The sequence below is a fragment of the Paramormyrops kingsleyae genome, chromosome 12, assembly GCF_048594095.1.
Source record: "Paramormyrops kingsleyae isolate MSU_618 chromosome 12, PKINGS_0.4, whole genome shotgun sequence".
Lineage (NCBI taxonomy): Eukaryota > Metazoa > Chordata > Actinopteri > Osteoglossiformes > Mormyridae > Paramormyrops > Paramormyrops kingsleyae.
The window spans coordinates 31,112,534-31,132,953 of NC_132808.1; the positions used below are offsets into that span (position 1 = coordinate 31,112,534).

At 45.0% G+C, this 20,420-nt stretch overlaps 3 protein-coding genes across 6 annotated transcripts in view; 1 reads left to right on the top strand and 2 right to left on the bottom strand.

The window, feature by feature from the left end:
* Positions 1–20,420, top strand: part of LOC140577692 (lectin-like) — an 80,341-nt gene that overhangs the window by 47,370 nt on the left and 12,551 nt on the right. The window lies entirely within an intron of this gene.
* Positions 1–20,420, bottom strand: part of LOC111848982 (lectin-like) — a 56,822-nt gene that overhangs the window by 35,055 nt on the left and 1,347 nt on the right. The window contains exons 2-6 of one of the 2 annotated variants that reach the window (XM_072697941.1): positions 16,802–16,901; positions 16,394–16,503; positions 16,109–16,249; positions 15,857–15,965; positions 15,234–15,473 (exon numbers count right to left, since the gene is read on the bottom strand). In XM_072697941.1, coding sequence (XP_072554042.1) covers positions 15,388–15,473; positions 15,857–15,965; positions 16,109–16,249; positions 16,394–16,503; positions 16,802–16,871 — 516 coding nt within the window. In that variant the 5' untranslated portion in view covers positions 16,872–16,901 and the 3' untranslated portion in view covers positions 15,234–15,387. Of the gene's footprint in view, positions 1–15,233; positions 15,474–15,856; positions 15,966–16,108; positions 16,250–16,393; positions 16,504–16,801; positions 16,902–20,420 lie in introns of those variants that run through there. The other variant, XM_072697940.1, reaches the window with a different exon arrangement.
* Positions 5,926–20,420, bottom strand: part of LOC111853283 (lectin-like) — a 50,856-nt gene continuing 36,361 nt past the window's right edge. Inside the window, exons 1-6 of one of the 2 annotated variants that reach the window (XR_011981863.1) lie at positions 7,791–7,947; positions 7,262–7,355; positions 6,870–6,979; positions 6,596–6,730; positions 6,366–6,477; positions 5,926–6,118 (exon numbers count right to left, since the gene is read on the bottom strand). Coding sequence is in view for 1 of the 2 variants with exons in the window: in XM_072697943.1 (XP_072554044.1) it covers positions 6,036–6,118 (83 nt within the window). In the remaining variant the exon portion in view is untranslated. Of the gene's footprint in view, positions 6,119–6,365; positions 6,478–6,595; positions 6,731–6,869; positions 6,980–7,261; positions 7,356–7,790; positions 7,948–20,420 lie in introns of those variants that run through there. The other variant, XM_072697943.1, reaches the window with a different exon arrangement.

The window sequence follows — 20,420 nt, forward strand, 5'->3', positions numbered from 1 at the left end:
GTGGAAGCTCAACTGGATAGGCATGTAAATTACACACTCGAAGTGGTACTTTTCCTTCCTTTACGCAGGCCACAGCCCGGCCCACACACCACTCCTGTTGACCCCCTCTATAATCCTCCACCAACACCTGCTCACCATCTCTCAACCAGCCACGGGGCACACTCGCCCATAACACCTCCTCTGTGGCTGGTCGCAACACTTTAGGTTTTTCCATCTTCAGGCGAGCCACTTGCTCCGGCACCCGTTGGACCACCGCCTCGAGGCGCCGGCACACCGAGAAGGCCTGATCCCATGCCCGCCGGTCACTCTTAGAGAGGGCAGTCCGAAATAAAGACACTTGGGAACCACCCTGTGCCTGCAGCACCTCCCAACAATGTCTAATGACATTCATACCTAAAATCCCGTATGGGGCCGGCAGGTGCTGATCCTCCACGATCACCACTCCCCGCTGGGGGACCTCCACCCCAGCGACCGTGAAGTCCACCACTGCGTAGCCCACATACGGGAAGGACAGCCCATTCACCGCCTTCAGAGTCAACCAGGGGATATCCACCGCATCCTTGACTCTGGCACCCCCAACGCAGCGTGTGAACAGGCCGTGACTAAAAAGAGTGACCTGCGAGCCCGTATCCAAAATACACGGGACCGGCCTCCCAGCAACCGACACCTCGAGAACAGGGCTGTCCCCTACTATCGCCTCCCGTAGGGCATCCACCACTGGCCCTGGCTGAACCTCAGGCTGAACCCCTCGACTGCTGGCCACCGTTGAGTCTCGTTGGGGGCATTCCCTCATCATGTGGCCTGGTTTACCACACTGAAGACAGATTGGCCGCCCCTGTTCATCCCACCGAGGGCCTCCAGGCCTCGTGGGTCTCGAACTCCGACGCCGAGGTGGTGGTGGTGACGTGGAACTGGCGGGACGTTCAGATTCTCGGGACGCTGCTCGCAGCTCAGCCAGTAACACCTCACGCAGCCCCCGTATTTGCTCACCCAGCTCCTGCCGTACTTCCTCCCTCACCGACCGCCGTAGCGCCTCCACGTCCACAGGGGACCGCTGGGCTGGCTCGGAGATGGTCGCTGATGGAGGCGCCGTCGTGTGGCGTGTCTCTACGCCCTCTGCCCTGTCCATGCCGTCATTTTCCTCCTCCACTTCTCTGGCCTCTTTGCATGCTTCAGGAAACGTTAACCGACTCACCCGCCGAATTAGCCTCAACAGTTCTTTCTTGGTGGGGCCGCTCTGGAGCCCAGCCACCAGTTGGCTCCGGAGAGCGATGTCATCATCTTCTCCCTCTCTTGCAGGCTCTTTCTGTCGCCACCTGTAATAACATTCTCGAAGACGGAGAATGAACGACCCCACCCTCTCCCCAGGCTGCTGCTGACATGTGAAAAAATCAGCCCTCAACCGAGCCAGCCCAGTATCTTCCCCATAAAGTCCCTCCAGAAAATCTAAAACCTTTACAGCGGTGTCCTTCTGGTCGCTAGATAAAAGCTCGACCTCCCTCTTAGCATCACCCTCTAGGGCACTCAACAAAAAGTCGACCTGCTGTACGGTTGTGAGGGTCTGGGCCCGGATGCCTACTTCGATGGTCCGCCTCCACTCTTTAAATTTTTCCTTTACTGACCCATCAAACTTGGCAACCCAAGAACCTCCCAGAAACCAGGGGAAGCACCCAGAAGAACTTACCCCCACTACTTGATTCCCCTCCATTGCCGTGCCCGAAGAGATCCTGCCGACTACGCCAATTTAGCTGTGTGGTGGCCTGGGGTAAAAGACCCCAACAGCTATTTATTTTGGTTTTACCCTTAAGTTTGTTTTAACCCCCTTTGGATCTCCTGGAGCACGGTCAACAGAGAAGAAACAATCACAAGTAGTAGTGAGGTTTGTTACAAGCACATTTATTGAATACGCAAAGGTATTGCTTCTCAGCCCGGATGCAATCCTCCCTGGTTTGGACCCCCCCCTCCCAACACACCAGTGATCGACACAGCAACCTTGTTTAAACCACAGCACTACACACCAATATACACAGCAATTAGTACTTTACACTCAGCACTATACCCTCTGTGCAAGCACAGTACACCTAAGATTTCACTATGGAATGGGGGGGGAACACTACAAGAGACACATCACCAGACAAGGAGAAAAAAAGAGAATAAACACCCTCATTCAATAAATAGTGTACAAAATTAAGACATAAATAACAAACTTAATAGCCGGGGGCCTCTGCGCCCTCACCGCGAGGCCCTCGCTAAACCAAAATAAATCACCAAACTAACAAATTTTCTAACAGCACTCCACGCCCTTGGTACTCATTTACTCAATCCTGGGTGACTCGAATCCCGATTGTCCAGCTTGGCTCACTTCACGTCGGCACCGCCCCCAGCGCCGGCGTCTTCCTTCCTCTCAGTCCATACCGGTCACTGCTTCACGTCACCGACAGCCCCTCGCCTCCGTCGCTTCACGGACCCGATGGCAAAACGGCAACACTAAACAGGCAGAAACCCCTCAGACCCTTCTCTATTCCCCCTCAGCCATAAGGCGAAATGCACGCTGAATTAACCGCAGCCACTTCCCTTCATGCCGGCTTAGGGATCACAGTGGGTCTGGGTTGCGCTCTGTCTCCATCCAGTCCGTTAGCTGCTCAGATCGCCAAGCTGGTCCCGCTCCCCGTCTCTCTCTCGGTGACGCTCCAAGCAGCCCCGATGCTTTCATTCACTGCTGCAATCCCAAACCTGCACACACCGGAGGAAGAGGGGAGATCCCGTGGCTGCTGCCCCTGCCGTCAACACCGCTTTCCCTTCGGGACTTGGACCACCGCGCCGTGATCCACTCGCCTCCGGTTCGTCGTCGTCGTCTTTGCAGCGAGCAGCAAAACCACCTTACCAGGAATCCCAAAGGTCTAGTCTTCCTGCTACATTGCGGAACACGTCTTTCCCAAGCGAGACCCCAAACGATGGTGGCTGCCATCTTTAAAAGTCCCAAGTCCCGCCCCGCCAGCTCGTTGTCATGGAGCCGGCCAATCGATCGCCTAAGGCAAAGCTACCCTGGACCCACATAGCTGTCCAGGGTGCTGCCAGAACAAAACCAATTTAGGGAAAAACACAAACACAAAATAGTGCTCCTTACACTAGGGCACAACACTAGCCAATCTACCTAATCTGCATGTCTTTGGACTGTGGGAGGAAACCGAAACAACTGGAGGAAACCCATGCATGCACGGGGAGAACATGCGAACTCCACACAGAAAGGCACCCTGGACAACCCGGGGATCAAACCCAGGACCTTCTTGCTATGAGGCGACAGGGCTAACCACTGCACCACTGTGACGCTCACACCATGGAATCATAATTCCTGTCACAGATGACCATCTAAATCATGATGTACTGGCAGCACTGAGAGAAGCTGTTGAGCCAATCATATGGCATTGATATTTATCAAGCCACTGTTCAGCTGATATTAACACAGCACTAATACACAGAAATACAATAAAGCTGTTTTAATACAGGTAACTGAACAAATCATTTGTACTGACTTATGCATGATGGATATTGGAACAGAGTAGTTGTGTTGTGCAACAGCAATTAACACATTTATCCTGTATGTACTATTTTAATTTTTTTTTTGTATGTACTATTAAAGACACTAAGCCAATCCAAATCCAGCGTCTACTGTATTTATGCAGGTACAAAGCTCCACCTTAAATGTTGAGAAATCTTGTTAGTGTGCTGGAAGACGTACCTGTAGGGTCTCAAAGCATGCAGATGACCTTGGTAGGGTTCCATCAATCACTTCCACCAGTTGTCCAGAGTAAAGTCTCCCAGCCCAACCAGAACTTCAGCAGGGCGTTAAGCTCAGAACCGGTTGCTAAAAATAAATGTGAAAATAAGCATAGTAGATCTCATGATCGTACCGTAGTATGTGAAAGAAATTTATACCATTTTCATTGAACTGATGGAGATATCCAGTGACACGTCTCTTATCTTCAAGTGAGCATTCGTCGTCGTCATCTCCAGTGAAGGTGGGCCAGCTGGCACACTTCAAAATGGTCTAAATTAAAACACAACAGAGACAAGCCATTTCAAGTACTGTTAAAAATTGTCTTTTTGATATGACTAAACCTTTTAATAGGGATGTAACGAAAAACGTAATATCGCGATTTAAAAATTCCTCGAAACCATTGTCTGACTGTTACGATATCAACCACGATATCACGTGGTTATTTCACTCCTATAAGCTCCGGCTCAAAAAATACATACGTAACGAATGCTTCCTGCTCTGTTGGCCGTGTGTAACCCACATGACAATAGGTCATTAAATCCATTACAAAACAACTTTTACAACAATAATGTATAAATTGGACAAATAGAAACAAAAACACATTTACAGTATATTAACAAAACGATAATTTATCTCTTTAAGAAAAAAGACGATTGTATGTAGATTGTGAGGTGAGGAGGGCGGGTTGTTTTTTTGCGGAGGCGGTTGAGGCTGGCTGCAGTGAGTGCTGCCATAGGATTTAGAATATGGTAAAAAGAAAACTTGCTAAACTCGATTTTACAGCTTATGTGGTGTAGTGTGGTGATTTTTTAATTAACTAAAGGAGGATGGAAGAAATGTTTTAAACCACGATAAATTGTTTTTTTTTCCTGCACCATGTTCCTAAATATATATATTCCTGCATATGTGCTACACAGAACCAGTGTTCTGTCATAAAATCCTACCTATCGAGACGTGCTATCGAGCCTTTCTGCGCATGTGCAGTTCAACCGTCTTGGGATTAGGGTTAGGTTTTAGGGGTTTGGGTTAAGGTAAGGGTTTTGGGGAGTTATATCGACAGAACACCGGGACCCACCGAACGGAGTTCATAGCAGGGTGGCCAGCTGGACCAAAGGACGAGTAGTCTTCTATCTGGTTCGGCCGAGAGAGGACGCCAAGAGTATCCACACGGTGCATGGAAGACCTCACCCTGTCCCAGTGCACCAGATGCCCTCTTGCCTGCAAGCTCCCCTTCACTAGCCAGTATCCAGTGTGAGGCATGTGCTTTATTTCAGTGAATGGTCAAGTTCCTCATCAGAACATGCGCTGTACTGAGCTCTGACAGATGTCTGATTCTGACCATCTGGGGTTTTGGCCAATCCCTTACAGCTTTAGCCTTGTCCTCATCCATCCTCACTCCTCCTGTTTGGATCAGGTACCCCAGGAACTTAACCATAGATCCTCACACTTTGCATAGAAGGCGGCGCTGGAGAACCTGGCGTACGTGATGAACATGTTCCATGGGCATGGAGTGAATGAAAATAATTGTATATGTTCACAAAACTAGTGCAGCAGGTCGGCCAGGACTTTGTTCATGAATGTCTGAAAGACTGAAGAAATGTTCACTGACCCACCCCCCTCCTGGATCCGGATCGGGTTGTAGGCACTGCCCAGATTCAATTTGGTAAAGACCTGAGCTGCTTCCACCCAGAGTGGATGAGTAGGAGCGGTTCCCACCATTTCACCACGATGTTGTTCAGGACCCGGTAATCGATACATGGGTGCAGACCTTTGTCTCTTTGCAAAGAAGAATTTGGAGGCACCCAGAGGAATGGGCAGGCATATTATACCTTGAATGGGGAAACCAGACATGGGAGACGCTATCACAGGGGAGAACAGAGCGACACCATCAGAGTGACTTGGAGGGGTTACTGCACAGATGACACTGACCAGACTGGGGAGCGAAAGGAGAAGCAGACACTAATATACAGGGACTAACAGTCAGACAGAAGGCAGGTATGATTAAATGAGAGGGATGACAGGGGACGGCCAAAATGGAGCACAGACAGACCCAGATGCAAGAACTGCCAATAATGCAATAGCTCCTGCATAATGTACCAGCCAATAATGTATCAAATGATGGTGGCAGTTACACAAGAACGCAGTCATACAGTTGATAGTTTATTCTGCACAAGTTCAGCAATTCTTTACTCATCTTACATGAAAATTCATGTGCGGCCCGATTTTTATAAGCGATGCAGTAGAGCGTTCCAGCATTTCAGTCTTGGCCCTGCTGCCGCCTGAAGGCGCAAACAAAAGGCTTCTTGTTGCTGCACAGATCATCATTCCATTGTTTTTGGTCTGAAAGAAATCATACATGCTGAAGCAAACCCTCTTTATACCACTATGAAGTCATGTTATACCAATTTCACACAATGTTTCTCTAAAGCACTACTGAAGTTCCACTGGAAACATTCAGTATGCAATATTCAGAACCTCCTCTCATGAGAGGATTACAGTCCAGGGAGGAGATGGCTTGGACGTCAGTTTGTTCTTTAATGTGAATGAGAATTATACTCCAATAAGTGTTCTGTAAATAACCACTTACTTGTCCAGTTCATCTCCACACAGTTCTCAGTGTGTGAGGTGTAGCTTGGTTGACCTGGAACCCAATTCTGGTAATCCCAATTGGAACCATCTTTCCAGATGAAGATGTTGGACTGTTAGGGGAGAGAGAAGGAGATACCGTTACATGGACACACAGGTCACCAGCCTGATGTTACTGTGAACCAGAGATAGCAATAAGGCACATTGATGTCCCAGCCGTGTCCCCATCACCTGGCCATCCCTATAACCACCCAACCAGATCCGTGGAGCTGAGCTGGCAGATCCCAGCAGGGAGAAGACATCCTCGTTTTCTTGGCTACTGTGCACAGAGACCAGGTGAGCCCCTGGAGCTTGACTGCAAGTAGACTGTACACAGGAACAATTAATCTGAGTGCAGTATAGCAGTAATACAGATGTTGGCTTCGATTGTGAGCCTGTTTGAACCCAAGAATCTCATTTTATAGAACTACAACACGAGGCACCTGGGGGACGGTTTTTGCTTTACCTCAGCAACGTCGAAGGAGCACGGCGTGTTGAAATACCGTATACAGTACTGGCCAGTTCGGTACCAGTCCTTGTGTTGTCAATCACACTGCTTTAGGGAGTTCTGATTTCCTGATGGAGCACAGAAAACACAATTCCATGGGGCTGTGCTATGATCAAGTCCTCATCTGTGTCATCATACTGAATTCTCCCCGAATTTATGATACCATAGAGTCAAAGGTTTTGGGAAACAGCCTTGATCCAAGACTGTTGTGATGCATGGAATTCCCAAACTGAGCTAAACAAATCATTTGGGGCTGTTTGGATTCAGCGCTGAATGCCCCAGGCTTGTCACATGTCTGACCCCCAATGGCCTGTTCAAGTGACTGTTAGAATGGCTCTCAGGAAACTGACCATCAGCCATTGCAGCAGGCATGGCAGACAGGCAGAGGAGAGCAATTCCCAGCAAGCTTGGAGTCATCATGTCTCAGTTCAGTCCCACACCTTCCTGCACAGAGCAAACCAAAGGTTAGTTCCTTTATATGAAAATCCCTGATGCCATGTTGATTAAACCCCACATCATGCAATTGCAGATGATATTTAGTTACAACACTTGATGTCCAATGATTCAAAATGACACTTGACTATCAGTGCTGTGAATTATGGCACTATTGCCACTAGAAATAAGGCAGGAAATTCCAGAATACCAGAAAATGTTCACATCAGTAGTTCACATCCTCCAAGGGCTCTGGAGAACCCACCACTACAGCCCACACCACAAGTGCCACCATCCCCACCATTTCTGAAACTCCCAGAGATGGGCTGAAAAGCATAGGAGTACTGCCCTATAATAAACACTGAATAGCCCCAGTCCTCCAACCACTACAACACAAACATCATAAGTGTGCCATGAGCAGGATTTAGACAAATACCAAAGACTGACCTTTGAAGATCTGTGACTCTTCTTTCTCTTTCCCTCTGGTTCATTCTGGACCGTTTTATATACTTGTGTTGCACCCCTATTGTTCCGATCCTCGTGTGTGCCACGCCCCCTCGTTTGCCTCGTGTGGAATCCCCGTGTCTTCAGCTGTTTCTAGTTGTGTTGATTAGTTTGGTGTATTTCAGTCCGTGTCTGTGTGCCTCTCGTTAATGTGGTCATTGACGTCGTTCCCAGTATGGAGTTACAACCCTGCCAATACGTCACAAATACCCCACGATCTGTAAACAAACCGGCTGTAAATTATAAATAACGAACAATCCGGAAACGTGCACATAATGCGGTACAAATACAAAACATACGTCTCACACAAACACAATGCGCTTTGCAAATACAAAGCACTGCTGTCAAAGCAATATGATGCGTTTTGATAATACAAACAAAACAAAAAGAGCGTCTTCCACAAATATAAAGACAGAATAAAACCAATAAGAAACATTTCATCATTTGGTCATTTTTCACATTTTTGACGAGTATACAGCAAGGCGAAACATATATTTGTGTATCACGTGACTTTTGGCACCGTTATTCCACGCCAATTGGATGAGCTCCCAGACGGCACGCGGTGCCAGAGGAGAGCAGCGTCCAATTCAGCTCATTCAGCCTTCGGTTGATGGAGCTCTAATGTTCTACCGGAGATCGGGAAGAGCGCGGGGAGCGGAGCGCCACCTATCAGCGGTCAACAGGTAAGTATTTTTAATCGATATCGTGTCATATTTTAACATACTTAACTCTAATAACGACGTGTAACATGAATGTAATCATTTTAACCCTATTGTAGGCAATAGTTAGTTGATGTTTGTGCTACGTAAACTTGCACATGACGATTTTTTTAAATCCAGCATATGTATTTTTCATGTTAGAGTTTACTGATAATATGCTGTATTATATGATAATATCATATAATAACTTTTTTGCACACAATCGCTAGAAATTGTTGCTAGCTAACGAGATCACTGAAATACTGCGCAGTGCAACTGACAGCCACCATTGCCTACGTCAAGGAGGACAGTTTTAGCTACTTCACATTTTACCTGCTAGTTTAAAACTGAAAACTGCGCCTGTGTGAAGGTGGAGTTCGTTGTGACAGGCTGGTTTCATAGCCGGAAAAGCTCGGTCCCAGTTATCTCCATCATTGTTATGCAGATATACAGCTGTTTTGAACATAGTTAACCACAGTACACAGTAGCCGGTGGTCACGATGCCTCCTGGACGCCTCCCTGGTGAGGTGTTCCGGGCTGGGAGGAGGCCCCAGGGGAGACCCAGGACACGCTGGAGAGACTATGTCTCCCTGCTGGGCTGGGAACGCCTCGGGATTTTTAGCGTATAGGAAACCTAGTTCTCCCAGTCAGACTAACAGTATGAGGTGAAGAGCTGGGTGGGGATCGGTGTCATTGGCTTTGGATAAACTGATGCATCAGTGCTGTCACTCTAGCTTTACACTAGAGTGCTGATGTTCAGGGAGTCCCCATGCCTGTGTTCCCGCCTGTCTCTCCCTCTTTCTCATGCTGCTATAGCCAGATCTGCCGGAGCCTACACGAATATTGCACTCGATCATTTTGCTTGCACTGCCTCTGGTTTCCTCAACTCTGGCTAATACACTATTTTCTTACTTCCCTCTGCTGCCTGCAAGACTACTACCTCCACCTCCGACAACTACCCTCCAACCTGCCTGCCCTTGGCTCACGCGATGCCTCGCCATCCTTCCCTGTGGCTGTGCCTCTATTAATCCTGCCATCGTGCATCAAGCACCCCGTGCCTGCACCGGTCGGCCGCTGCATTGAGACTGATATTTCAACCCCTGTATTAGCTTAGTCATATCATCTTGTTTGTTTGACTCATCTGCCGGCCCCTGGAGGATGGGCTCCCCCTTTGGGTCTGGTTCCTCCCAAGGTTTCTTCCTCTTAGGGAGTTTTTCCTTGCCACCGTTGCCTTTGGCTTACTCACTGGGGGGTCCTTACGAGGCAGAAATGTAAAGCGCATTGAGACAATGTAATGTTGTGATAATGCGCTATATAAATAAAATTGCATTGCATTGCATTGTTATGCAGATATACAGCTGTTTTGAACATAGTTAACCACAGTACACAGTAGCCGGTGGTCAGGATGCCTCCTGGATGCCTCCCTGGTGAGGTGTTCCGGGCTGGGAGGAGGCCCCGGGGGAGACCCAGGACACGCTGGAGAGACTATGTCTCCCGGCTGGGCTGGGAACGCCTCGGGATTCCCACAGAGGAGCTGGAGGAAGTAGCTGGGTAGAGGGAAGTCTGGGTTTCCCTGCCTAGACTGCTGTCCCCGCGACCCGACCCGGAAGGCGGTAGATGATGGATGGATGGATGAAAAACAGGTCTGCTATAACAGTAACATCTGCTCCTCCTCGCTCAGGTCATCATTGAGAAATGTGGATTTCCCTTGATAAAGAGATCATGCACAAGGCCACAGGAACTGGCCCGACAGAAGACTTTGAAACCCCACTTATCTGGTTTATTGGCAATGTACTGACGCAGATTCCCTGCCCGTGGGCCTTTGTATGCCACCATTACGTCATCTACACTCTGCCTGTAAGTGGATGGAATAAGGAGACACTTCTTCCTCAGCATCTCAGACAGAGGGCGACTTTATAAAACCGATCCTGGCTGCCTTCACACTGCTCATTGTCAGTGAAGAAGTTTGCGTAACAACTTGAAGCTTTTTTTTTTTTTTTAGATAGTTTTTACCTTTGTTAGCTATTTTCCTTTTTTTGGTGGTGGTGGTAGTTGAACGTCCTGGTCTTGATCCTCATCCAAGGACGTAAAATCATCAGAATCGGAGTGGGAAGGAAATCCGGGTCTGCTATTCTGTCGTCGTCACTATCAGCGCACCCTTCAGCATCAGACAGCACAGGGTTTTCAGGTACTAGTGCCAGTTCAGGGCTTCCTGCCTATTGCCTTAGAATGTCCTGGTGTCCATCTACATAATATATAAACAACACACACTGAGGTGCTTTTCATGAAATATCTATCTAAAAATATTGCAATAATTATTTTATTGCATTATATTATAATGAATTCAGTGATTACATTGTAAAATTATAGGAAATGTAATGAAATAGCACTACTTGTACATGAACAGAATGAATAGAACACTGCTATCCTTATATATTTTTGATAGCATTTGTAGTAAAATAATTACCCACAAACTGGCATCTCTACCATTTGACACAGTGTTTTACAAAAATTTCCTGCATCATGATTTTTTTTTGTGTGTGTTGGGGGTGGTTATTGTGAACCATTCGCTTAAATAACCCCTCTATTTTTTATTGAAAACATCCACTTACTTTCGAATCTGCTTACGGTATTTCCAACAACTTGGAGGGAGTCTTCAAAATTCTTTGTCTGCGCTTGAGATCGCTGCAGTGGTACCTCTATTTTTGCACCACAGTACCATCTGGTGTATTTTCTGAGTACTGCATGCTCTCCAAGCATGGAACTGAATGTCCAGCCCAGTATTGTAATGCAACACGCAGCGCATTTAAAAGGGCGTCGCCATTTAAATGGCCTACCATTTGGTGGAGCAGACACATAAAGGGTAATCCCTATTGGGGTCACGGGGACCGGAGCCTATCTTGGTAAGTATGGGCACATGGCGGGAACAAACCCTGGGCCGGCACCAACACACCACAGGTCACACACACACAATCGCATCACTCACACCTTACGGGGCCAATTTAGTGTCACCAATTAACCTATAGTGCATGCCTTTGGACCGTGGGAGCAGGGGCGTCGCACCCGTGGGGGATGTGGGTGTTTTAACACCCACACTTTTCCCGGTGAGAGGGTTCAACACCCACACTTTTTCTACAGTTTTCCCGCAGTTTTGAACAAACGCCGTCGCATTCGCTCCTCCGTTTCTCTGGCCGCTCTGTGTCTACGCTCGCTTCAGCTCTCCTCTCCCCTCCCTCTCAAACATGACACCGGCTGATGATTGGCTGTTCTGCCTGTCTTGCCTCTCTTTTTTTTTTTTTTTTTTTTTTTTTTTTTTTTAATATTTTTTTTTTTTTATTGAAGATTTGCTCAGAAATACAAATGCAACAAAACATACAATAAGGCAAAGATCCAGGGGTTCAAGGGTAGCCAAACAGTATACAGCAATAAATAAATCACATACTGTCTTGCCTCTCTTGGTGTGTTAGATTTATCGGTCAGCTCGTGCAGAGGAGGCGGGAACTTATGGTTGTTATGATTATTTACATCTCCGTTTTCCAGGTACTTTCCCAGATAGCAATCGTTATTGATTCAACATTGAATTATGGTCAGAAAGTTTGTTTTGTGGTTGAAGTTACAACTTCAACTTTAAATCAACATTTTTACAACAACAACAATTTCTATGTTGAAAATGAGCCATTGAATCAATGTTGACTAAGGGTCCTGTTTTCAACATTGAAACTTTGGAATACGTTATACCCATAGCAGAGAAGCAGAATCACTTCCTTGTTTTAAAAAGCTTTTAAAAATCACATTTCACTTTATTGTAAAGTACTTTGAGTTGCATTTCATGTATGAAAGGTGCTATATAAATAAAGCATCTTCTTTTTCTCTTTAAACAAAGCAGTTTTTCCACTGCAATGCATGCAACATATTTGGATAATTAGGCAATTAAAATGATGTGGAGAACTTTTAAAAGTCGCTCTTAAAGGGAAAACACCGACATTAAATTACCAACGGAAATTAAAGGCTTGCGCTGTGCTTCCCTGTTTTTATATAGCAAACTGGGTCACACCATTTTTTGTTGCGGGGGGCGTATTATACACATAGTTGTAGATAAATCACAGTTTTTTTAAATACATGAAAATAGTCATGTTACGTGTGTAATGTGTAATAGAAAAACATCTAAAGGTCATCTCTGGACAGAGACTGAACCGAAGAAGGAGCGCGCGGTCCCCTCTTCGGAATGTTCCATACTTTAAACCTTACCCGCCAGCGCCATCGCGCATTCACGCCATCATTGTCTTTGAGGCTGCGAAGAGAGAGTGAGTTAAATTTGAAACTTACTCTTATACTGGCCGGTTCTGTGAATAAAAAAAACTGCTGTTATTGGGGCTGAGATGCTCCTCGAGCCTAGCCCGGTTGACGCGCACTTTACAGCCAGCCGGTGTCGTCAATGGCGAATCCGGTGTTCCGGGCAGTTCAGTTTCCCTAGGTTTCCAGAAAGAGCACTTTTTGTTCTTTTAAATGAGAGATATAGTTGGTCATATATTATTTGGTCAGTTGTTGTTGTTGTTGGTTGCATTTATATATGTACATAGTTGTTTATATTTTTGTTCTGAATATACAGTATGTTGTTTGTATGAAATGTTGTCTGTATATTTGGAGCAACAAAATAATTTCTCCCTGAGATTATTAAAGCATTTCTGATTCTAAATCTTTAGCAAGTCTAGCAAGTGTGTTCTGAGTGTGTTTTTAGTATCACTATCACTCATTTAAATTGAAAGCTTTTTATATCTTGTATGTTAATACCTTTTGTACCCTTCTGTCATTGTATTCATCATTTTTATTGTTAACAAACAAACCACATTCATCCCCCACACTTTTGAAAAGCTTGCTACGCCCCTGCGTGGGAGGAAACCCACACCAACACGGGGAGAGCAGGCAACCTCCACGAGGAAATGCCCCACGGCCGACCCGGGAATCGAACCCAGGACCTTCTTGTGAGGCAACAGCGCTAACCACTGCGCCTCCATGCTGCCGTAGTAAAAGCACTTGTTCAACTTAATTGATCTGACCTGATAAAGGTAATATCACACTGTAATAAAACAAGAGTTATCAATAACAGGTGGTGTACCTCTTCACTGTTGGGTTCAGTCACAGGATGCTGAATAGTCCCCATTACCCATAACTGATTTGGAGTCTAATTTTCCTTGGTTCTAATTGGGTGGTTATCCCAACCAATTGGAAAGGCATCCAGGGCAGCTTGTAATCTAGGCACAAACACGTAGTGGCAACAGAAGGGGTGCATTGTGTTTGACAGGTGAAGAAAACCATCACCCACTAGTGAGTGAAGCACGTCGTAGCAGATGTTTGTGACGGCACACCACGGGTCTCTCCACAACCTTTCAATCCTGGAAGGAGAGTCATATTAGTAAAAATATAAAGCAGAGCCATGTTGTTATAGCTTCTCATCTGAAGAAGAAGCCTTTAAAAATGTGCAGCATTTAATTAGTCTAGTTAGCAGTAAAATACTATATCCTGGTAGTTCTAAGAAATTTTGTTCAAAGCAGTGTACTATAGCGTCTCTAAATGTTATATATACTCAATACAAGGTGGGGCTCCTTCACTATTTTATGGGGGGACAAAGATAAAGACATTTCAATAAAGATCAGATTAGTCCATGTTCCTGTAACTGCACTTTCCTGAGGAAATCCAAATTCATCACCTGACTGTTGAGAAAAGGCCAGTGCCATTGACAGGTTGTTGTTGGCAGCACCCAGATACACGATCTGTTAGAAATATGTAAATAATGTGGGTTTAAATAATCATAATGTTCAATTTAGAGTTGTGATGTGTACATACATGCATCATACCTTTCTTGAGAAGCCATGAATGGCAAAGATCACAATATTGTACCTAATCACATTAAAGTACATCATGCAAAATACAATTCATCAACAGTCTGATTCTGACCATCTGGGGTTTTGGCCAATCCCTTACAGCTTTAACCTTGTCCTCTTCCATCTCCACTCCTGGTTGGATTAGGTACCCCAGGAACTTAACCATAGATCCTCACACTTTGTGTGGGAGGAGGCACTGGAGAACCTGGCGTACGTGACGAACATGTTCCACGGGCATGGAGCGAATGAAAATATTGTCTATGTTGATGACAAAACTAGTGCAGCAGGTCGGCCAGGACTTTGTTCATGAATGTCTGAAAGATACTGGTAAAGAACTGTTCACTGACCCACCCCCCTCTTGGATCCGGATCGGGTTGTAGGCACTGCCCAGATTCAATTTGGTAAAGACCTGAGCTGCTTCCACCCAGAGTGGATGAGTAGGGGTGGTTCCCACCATTTCACCGCGATGGTGTTCAGGATCCGATAATCTGGGTGCAGACCTCCGTCTTTCTTCTTTACAAAGAAGAATCTGGAGGCGCCCAGAGGGATGGGCAGGCATATTATACCTCGAAGGGGGAAACCAGACATGGGAGACGCTAACTACCACTGGGGAGAACGGAGTCAGATAGGAGGCATGGATGATTAAATGAGCAGGATGACAGGGGTCTGCCAAGGGGCCAAAACGAAGGACAACAGACAGACTCTGACATTAACGCAAGAACTGCCAATAACGTATTACAATTTCTGAATAAAAATGTAATAACTGATTCTGCATAATGTATCAAAGATGACGATATTGCCAGGTTAACAAGAACACAGCCATACAGTTGATATAGTTTTTTTATTTTGCATGAGTTCAGCAAAGCATTTCAAGCATTTTGCGATTCTTTATTCATCTTGCATGAATCTTCATGTGTTGCATGATTTTTAAAAGCGATGCAGTAGACTGTTTCCAGCATTTCAGTGTTCCGGGCCGTGCTGCCGCTCGAAGGCACAAACGAAAGGCTTCTGGTTGGTGCACCGTTCATCGTTCCATTCTCCTAAGTCTGAAAGAAAAATTACACATGCTGAAGCAAACCCTCTTTATACCACTATAAACTTGTGTTTTATGCCAATTTAAACACAACTTATTTTCTCCAAAACACTACTGAAGTTCTACTGGAAACGTTCAGTATGCAAAATTCAGAAACTTTTATCTCTCCATAAAAACAGCATTACGGTCCAGGGTGGAGATGCCTTGGACGTCAGTTCTTTAGTTAATGTTTCTACTGGAAAAATTCACTTTGGACAAAGGAGTATATTAAGTAGATTTGGTCAATATATTATACTCTAATAAATGTTCTGTAAATGGCCATTTTCCATGCTTCCCTCTGGCTACTTTCCCTCCACCATTCTTCTCCCATCTACGGCACTCTCCTTTCTCTCTTACTTTTCCAATTCATCTCCACACAGTTCTCAATATTTCCGGTGTCTGGTTGACCTGGAACCCATTTCTCGAAATTCCAAGGAGAACCATCTGTCCACATGAATTTATTTGTCTGTTAGGGGAGAGTGAGAAGGAGCGATATTACTTTTAGACACACAGGTCACCAGCCTGATATTACCATCCCTGGGTCACAGTAACGTTACAAGGCACATGGATGTCCCAGCCCCGTTCCCACGTCTCCTTGCACTCCATCACCTGGCCAACCCTTTGACCACCCAACCAGGTCCGTGGTGAGGAGGGGTTGAATTTCAACACGATGGCCAAGACATCCTCATTTGCTTGTTCATCGTGCAAAGGGACCAGGTGACTCCCTGAAGCTTTTTGCCTGCAAGCAAACTGGTACAGAAGAACAATTCATCTGAATGCAGTATAGCTGCAATACAGATGTTGGCTGATTGAGATACTATTAGAATGGAATTCTTAGGTTCATCTACAGAACCACTACAAAATGAGGCACTTGGGGGGCGGTTTGGGCTTTACCTCAGCATCAGAGAAGGAGAGTGGCGTGTTGAAATACCGTATACAGTAGCGGCCAGTTTGGTACCAGTCCTTGTGTTGTCCGTCACACTGCTTTAGGAAGTTGTGATGTACTGGTGGAGCACAGAACACACAATTCCATGGAGCTGTGCTATGATCATATGAGTCCTAATCTCTCTGAGTGTCATCAAACTGAATTCTCTCTCTGAAGTTACGATAATCATAGAGTTACAAAGGTTTTGGGAAACAGCCTTTAACTAGGACTTGTGATGCATGGAATTCTCAAACTGAGCTAAACAAATCATTTGGGGCCTGTTTGGATTCAGTGCTGAATGCCCCAGGCTTGTCACATGTCTGACCCCCAATGGCCTGTTTAAGTGACCATTAGAATGGCTTTATCAGGAAACTGACCATCATCCATTGCAGCAGGCATGGCAGACAGGCAGAGGAGTGCAATCCCCAGCAAGCTTGGAGTCCTCATGTCTCAGTTCTTCAGTCCCACAACACCTCCCTGCAGAGCAAACCAGAGGTTACAGTTCCTTCATATGGTGATCCCTGATGCCATGTTGATTAACCACTTGGTTTCCCCCCCCCAACCTAAACCCCACTCGGTTTTTCCACATCATGCAATTGTTGATGATACTTACAAAATGAAATAATTAAATGCTGTAAATTATGGCACTATTGTCACTGGAAAGACCCTGAAAAAAGGCAGGAAATTCCGGAGAAATGTTTTGTATGTCAGTGGTTCTCAAATTGTTCACGATGTGTACCACCTCAGAAAACATTATGGCTTACAGCATAAATGGAGACAACTCCGCATACCACTAGAGGAAGGAACCTCTCACGTATACCATCGTTTGAGAACCACAGATTTATACGATCAGGAGAAGTCAACACTTAATATAGAGCACTTAGTGGTGTTAAGCCACATTGGTAAATACCAATAAGGAAAGAAATTAGATGTGTATATCCCTAAATGAAAGCAAATGCATACAAATATGTATATTATATATTAAACACTCACATATGTTCTATATATACTGTAACAAGTGTGCTCACTAAGAGAGCCCTGTCAAAATTTACTGCCACCACCTTTTTTATTTAGTAACGTTGGGGAGGTCCAGCCAAATAAGGACGCAAAGATAGGAGAAAAGTATTTTATTAAATACTCCACAGATTACAGCCCCTTCCCAAGGGCTAACACACACCTCGCAGGAACCGCGGAGCCCGCGCCAAAACTCAAAGATAAACACAATGCAGAGAGAAGCAAGAGAGAGAGACACAATGAATGTCCCCCAGTATATATAGCATTGTGCGGAGCCCGCCACTTTGCCCACTCCGCAGGTACCACTATCCCCGCTATCTCTGAAACTCCCAGAGAGGCTGAAAAGGGTATGAGGACTGCCCTGTAACAAACCCTAGTGCTCCAGTCGCTACAATACAAACATCATACAAAAATCGTATGTGGGTGATTCCTGTTTTGGGCCACATATACATGTCCTCGCATTTAACTGGCTCTTATTCTTTAATAAAATTAGACAAATATTTATAACACACCTATTTTATTATGTGTTTAGGTGTTTTCTATTCCTCTAACAAAGATATAACATTTTTTATCTTTTTACATCTCTTTAAAGCACCATTTCTCTGGAATATGCGCTCATTTTAGCATGTCCCAAATGCAATGTATTCAACTTCCTCAGTAAATATAAACTATAAAATTATAAGAACCAAAACTTATTCTTTATTATTTTGATAGACAAGGGTATACTACCTTTAGAGAAAGAAACAAATCTGGTGAAACTTATTTTGTTTTCTATAATTATATAATATATTATATGTCCCCGCATTCGTTTTCCACCCTGTGAGCCTCTAGTTACTTAATTGGCTCCCTAAAAAGATTACAAATCCATACAGCCATTTCCACGAAGTGACACCATTTGTTAGGCACTTAAAACACTCGCTCGAGCCGATCGCCGATCGCGTCGCCCATGATGACGTCATCATTTTAAAAAGAGCGTATCGGTAGGATTCTAAAATTTCCTCTTTTTGGGTCTAGCACTGCACGAATTTACGTTAGATGGGCACCATCTTGGACAGGAGAGCCTCGATTTCAAAACAATTTTTATCCGATCAATTTCCGTGGTGTTTTCACAAAGTTCTGTTTATCACAAACTAAAGGTAAGGTTTACCCCTCCCAAAAATAGTCAGTAACCCCCCAGGCAACCCAGATTCACCTCCAGGCGCATTCTTTGGTTTCTAAACTACTTATCTGCAAAGTTTCACAACAAAATTCAAGCGGGATCTTGCATCCCCAGCCCGGGTCTTTTAAGGACACAATGCATTATGCGTGAGCTGCCAGACGAAAATACGGTCAAAAAAAATGATGGGTATGACCAAATATCATAATTACATGTAAGAAAAATACCTTTAGAAGATATTTTGATGTATAATAAGACAGGATGATTTTGGATTTGTGCAACTGACTGATGTTTAGTGTACTATATATTGTATCATATTGTTGCAGTGTCTTGAATACAAACCTCTAATTCTTATCACAATTTTTCTTTGTTCATTAATGGCAATTGCATTACAACAAAAGGCGGCTAAGTGGCACCTTTAAAAAGCTCTAGATCAGGAACTACTGGACCGATCTTGACAAATGAGGTATCAAAATGCTTCTGTTCTCATGCTCTTTGCAATGAACTTATTTGTCAGGCATATAGTGCCTTCTGGCAGAATCCTCTTAAGTGCCTACATTTGTTTTTGGAGGGAAATTCAACTGGAAGATTAAGGTAAGCTTTAACTGTCACTCTCTCCTATATTTTTCTCAATTTTAAAATAGCTATTTGTAGCCCGTGGTAATATATTTTAATCGATTTTTGTTGTTGCTTTACCGCTTAGTTTAAGTTTGTTCAGCTTCATTTGAAGCTTGCCCGTAAATCATTTGCAGACACTCGCTGAGGTTTACTCTGTATTGTCAGTCAGAGGATGGCTGCAATATGATTGGGACTCTGTGTTAGAACCCCAATCAGAGGGAGAGATGGGGCGGGATGTGTGGAAAAAAAGCGGGGAGGTGGAAAAAAAAAGGTGCGAGAGACGCAGGGGAAAGACGGCTGGAGGGTAGAGAGATCGCTGTTTGGACAGAGTACGGAAGAAAAAGTATTGTGTCAGTTTATTTAGTTAGGCAATGGCTAAGTAAATATATTAAACAAATATATTGAGTTGGGGTGAGATTATACGGTTGTGAACCCTGTGTAAAGCACTGGGTAGACTGGCTGATCTGAAACGGGCCAGTTTTGGCTGACTGCGCAGTCCCGGACAGACGAGATCCCTATAGCGCTTTGTGTTACCGGAGACACACAAAGTTCATCGGGCTTCGTTGGAGTTCCTGTATCGTGGAGGACGCTTGGTGGATAATCCTGCCAGAGCCGGCTTGAAACCCAGTGGAGGTAACGAGCGGTTTTTTTCCCCTCTCCGAGCGAAGCGGCCATTACCGTTTTGGCCTCAACGCACCCAAGCCTCGTCCAGGCCTACACCATAAGAGCATTCATATTAGAATACTCCGGAGTATTTCGCTTATGTTTACAGAGTGCTGTCAATAAATGTCTGTCATTTATTTTAGCTTACGCTGGTATGTGTAATTTGCGGTTTTTTGTTCTTGTCTGTAGAATTGAAACTTGTATCGAGGGGACGTGGACATTATATGTTGAAATAGTGTTATATATCGTTGCGAGTTGTGTGTGCGTGGGTCCATTTGTAATACGGGTTGCTATATGGGGTTTGATGTATATTACAGCTAATGGTATACTGGGTTGGTTATCGCCGGACAAAATACCAGTTAAGGTATTTTGTTTTGTAGGGTTTTAGCTCTCTCGATTTCTTTTGATCACTATCGCAACGGTGTGGTGCGATAGACACAGGCATTTGCTTTTCTGTTGTGAGCCCTTTTTCTTTTCCTGTTTTTGTAATTAATAAACGATTGTGTTAGTAAAGCTCTGAAGGCACTGCATTTTGAGATTCAGCC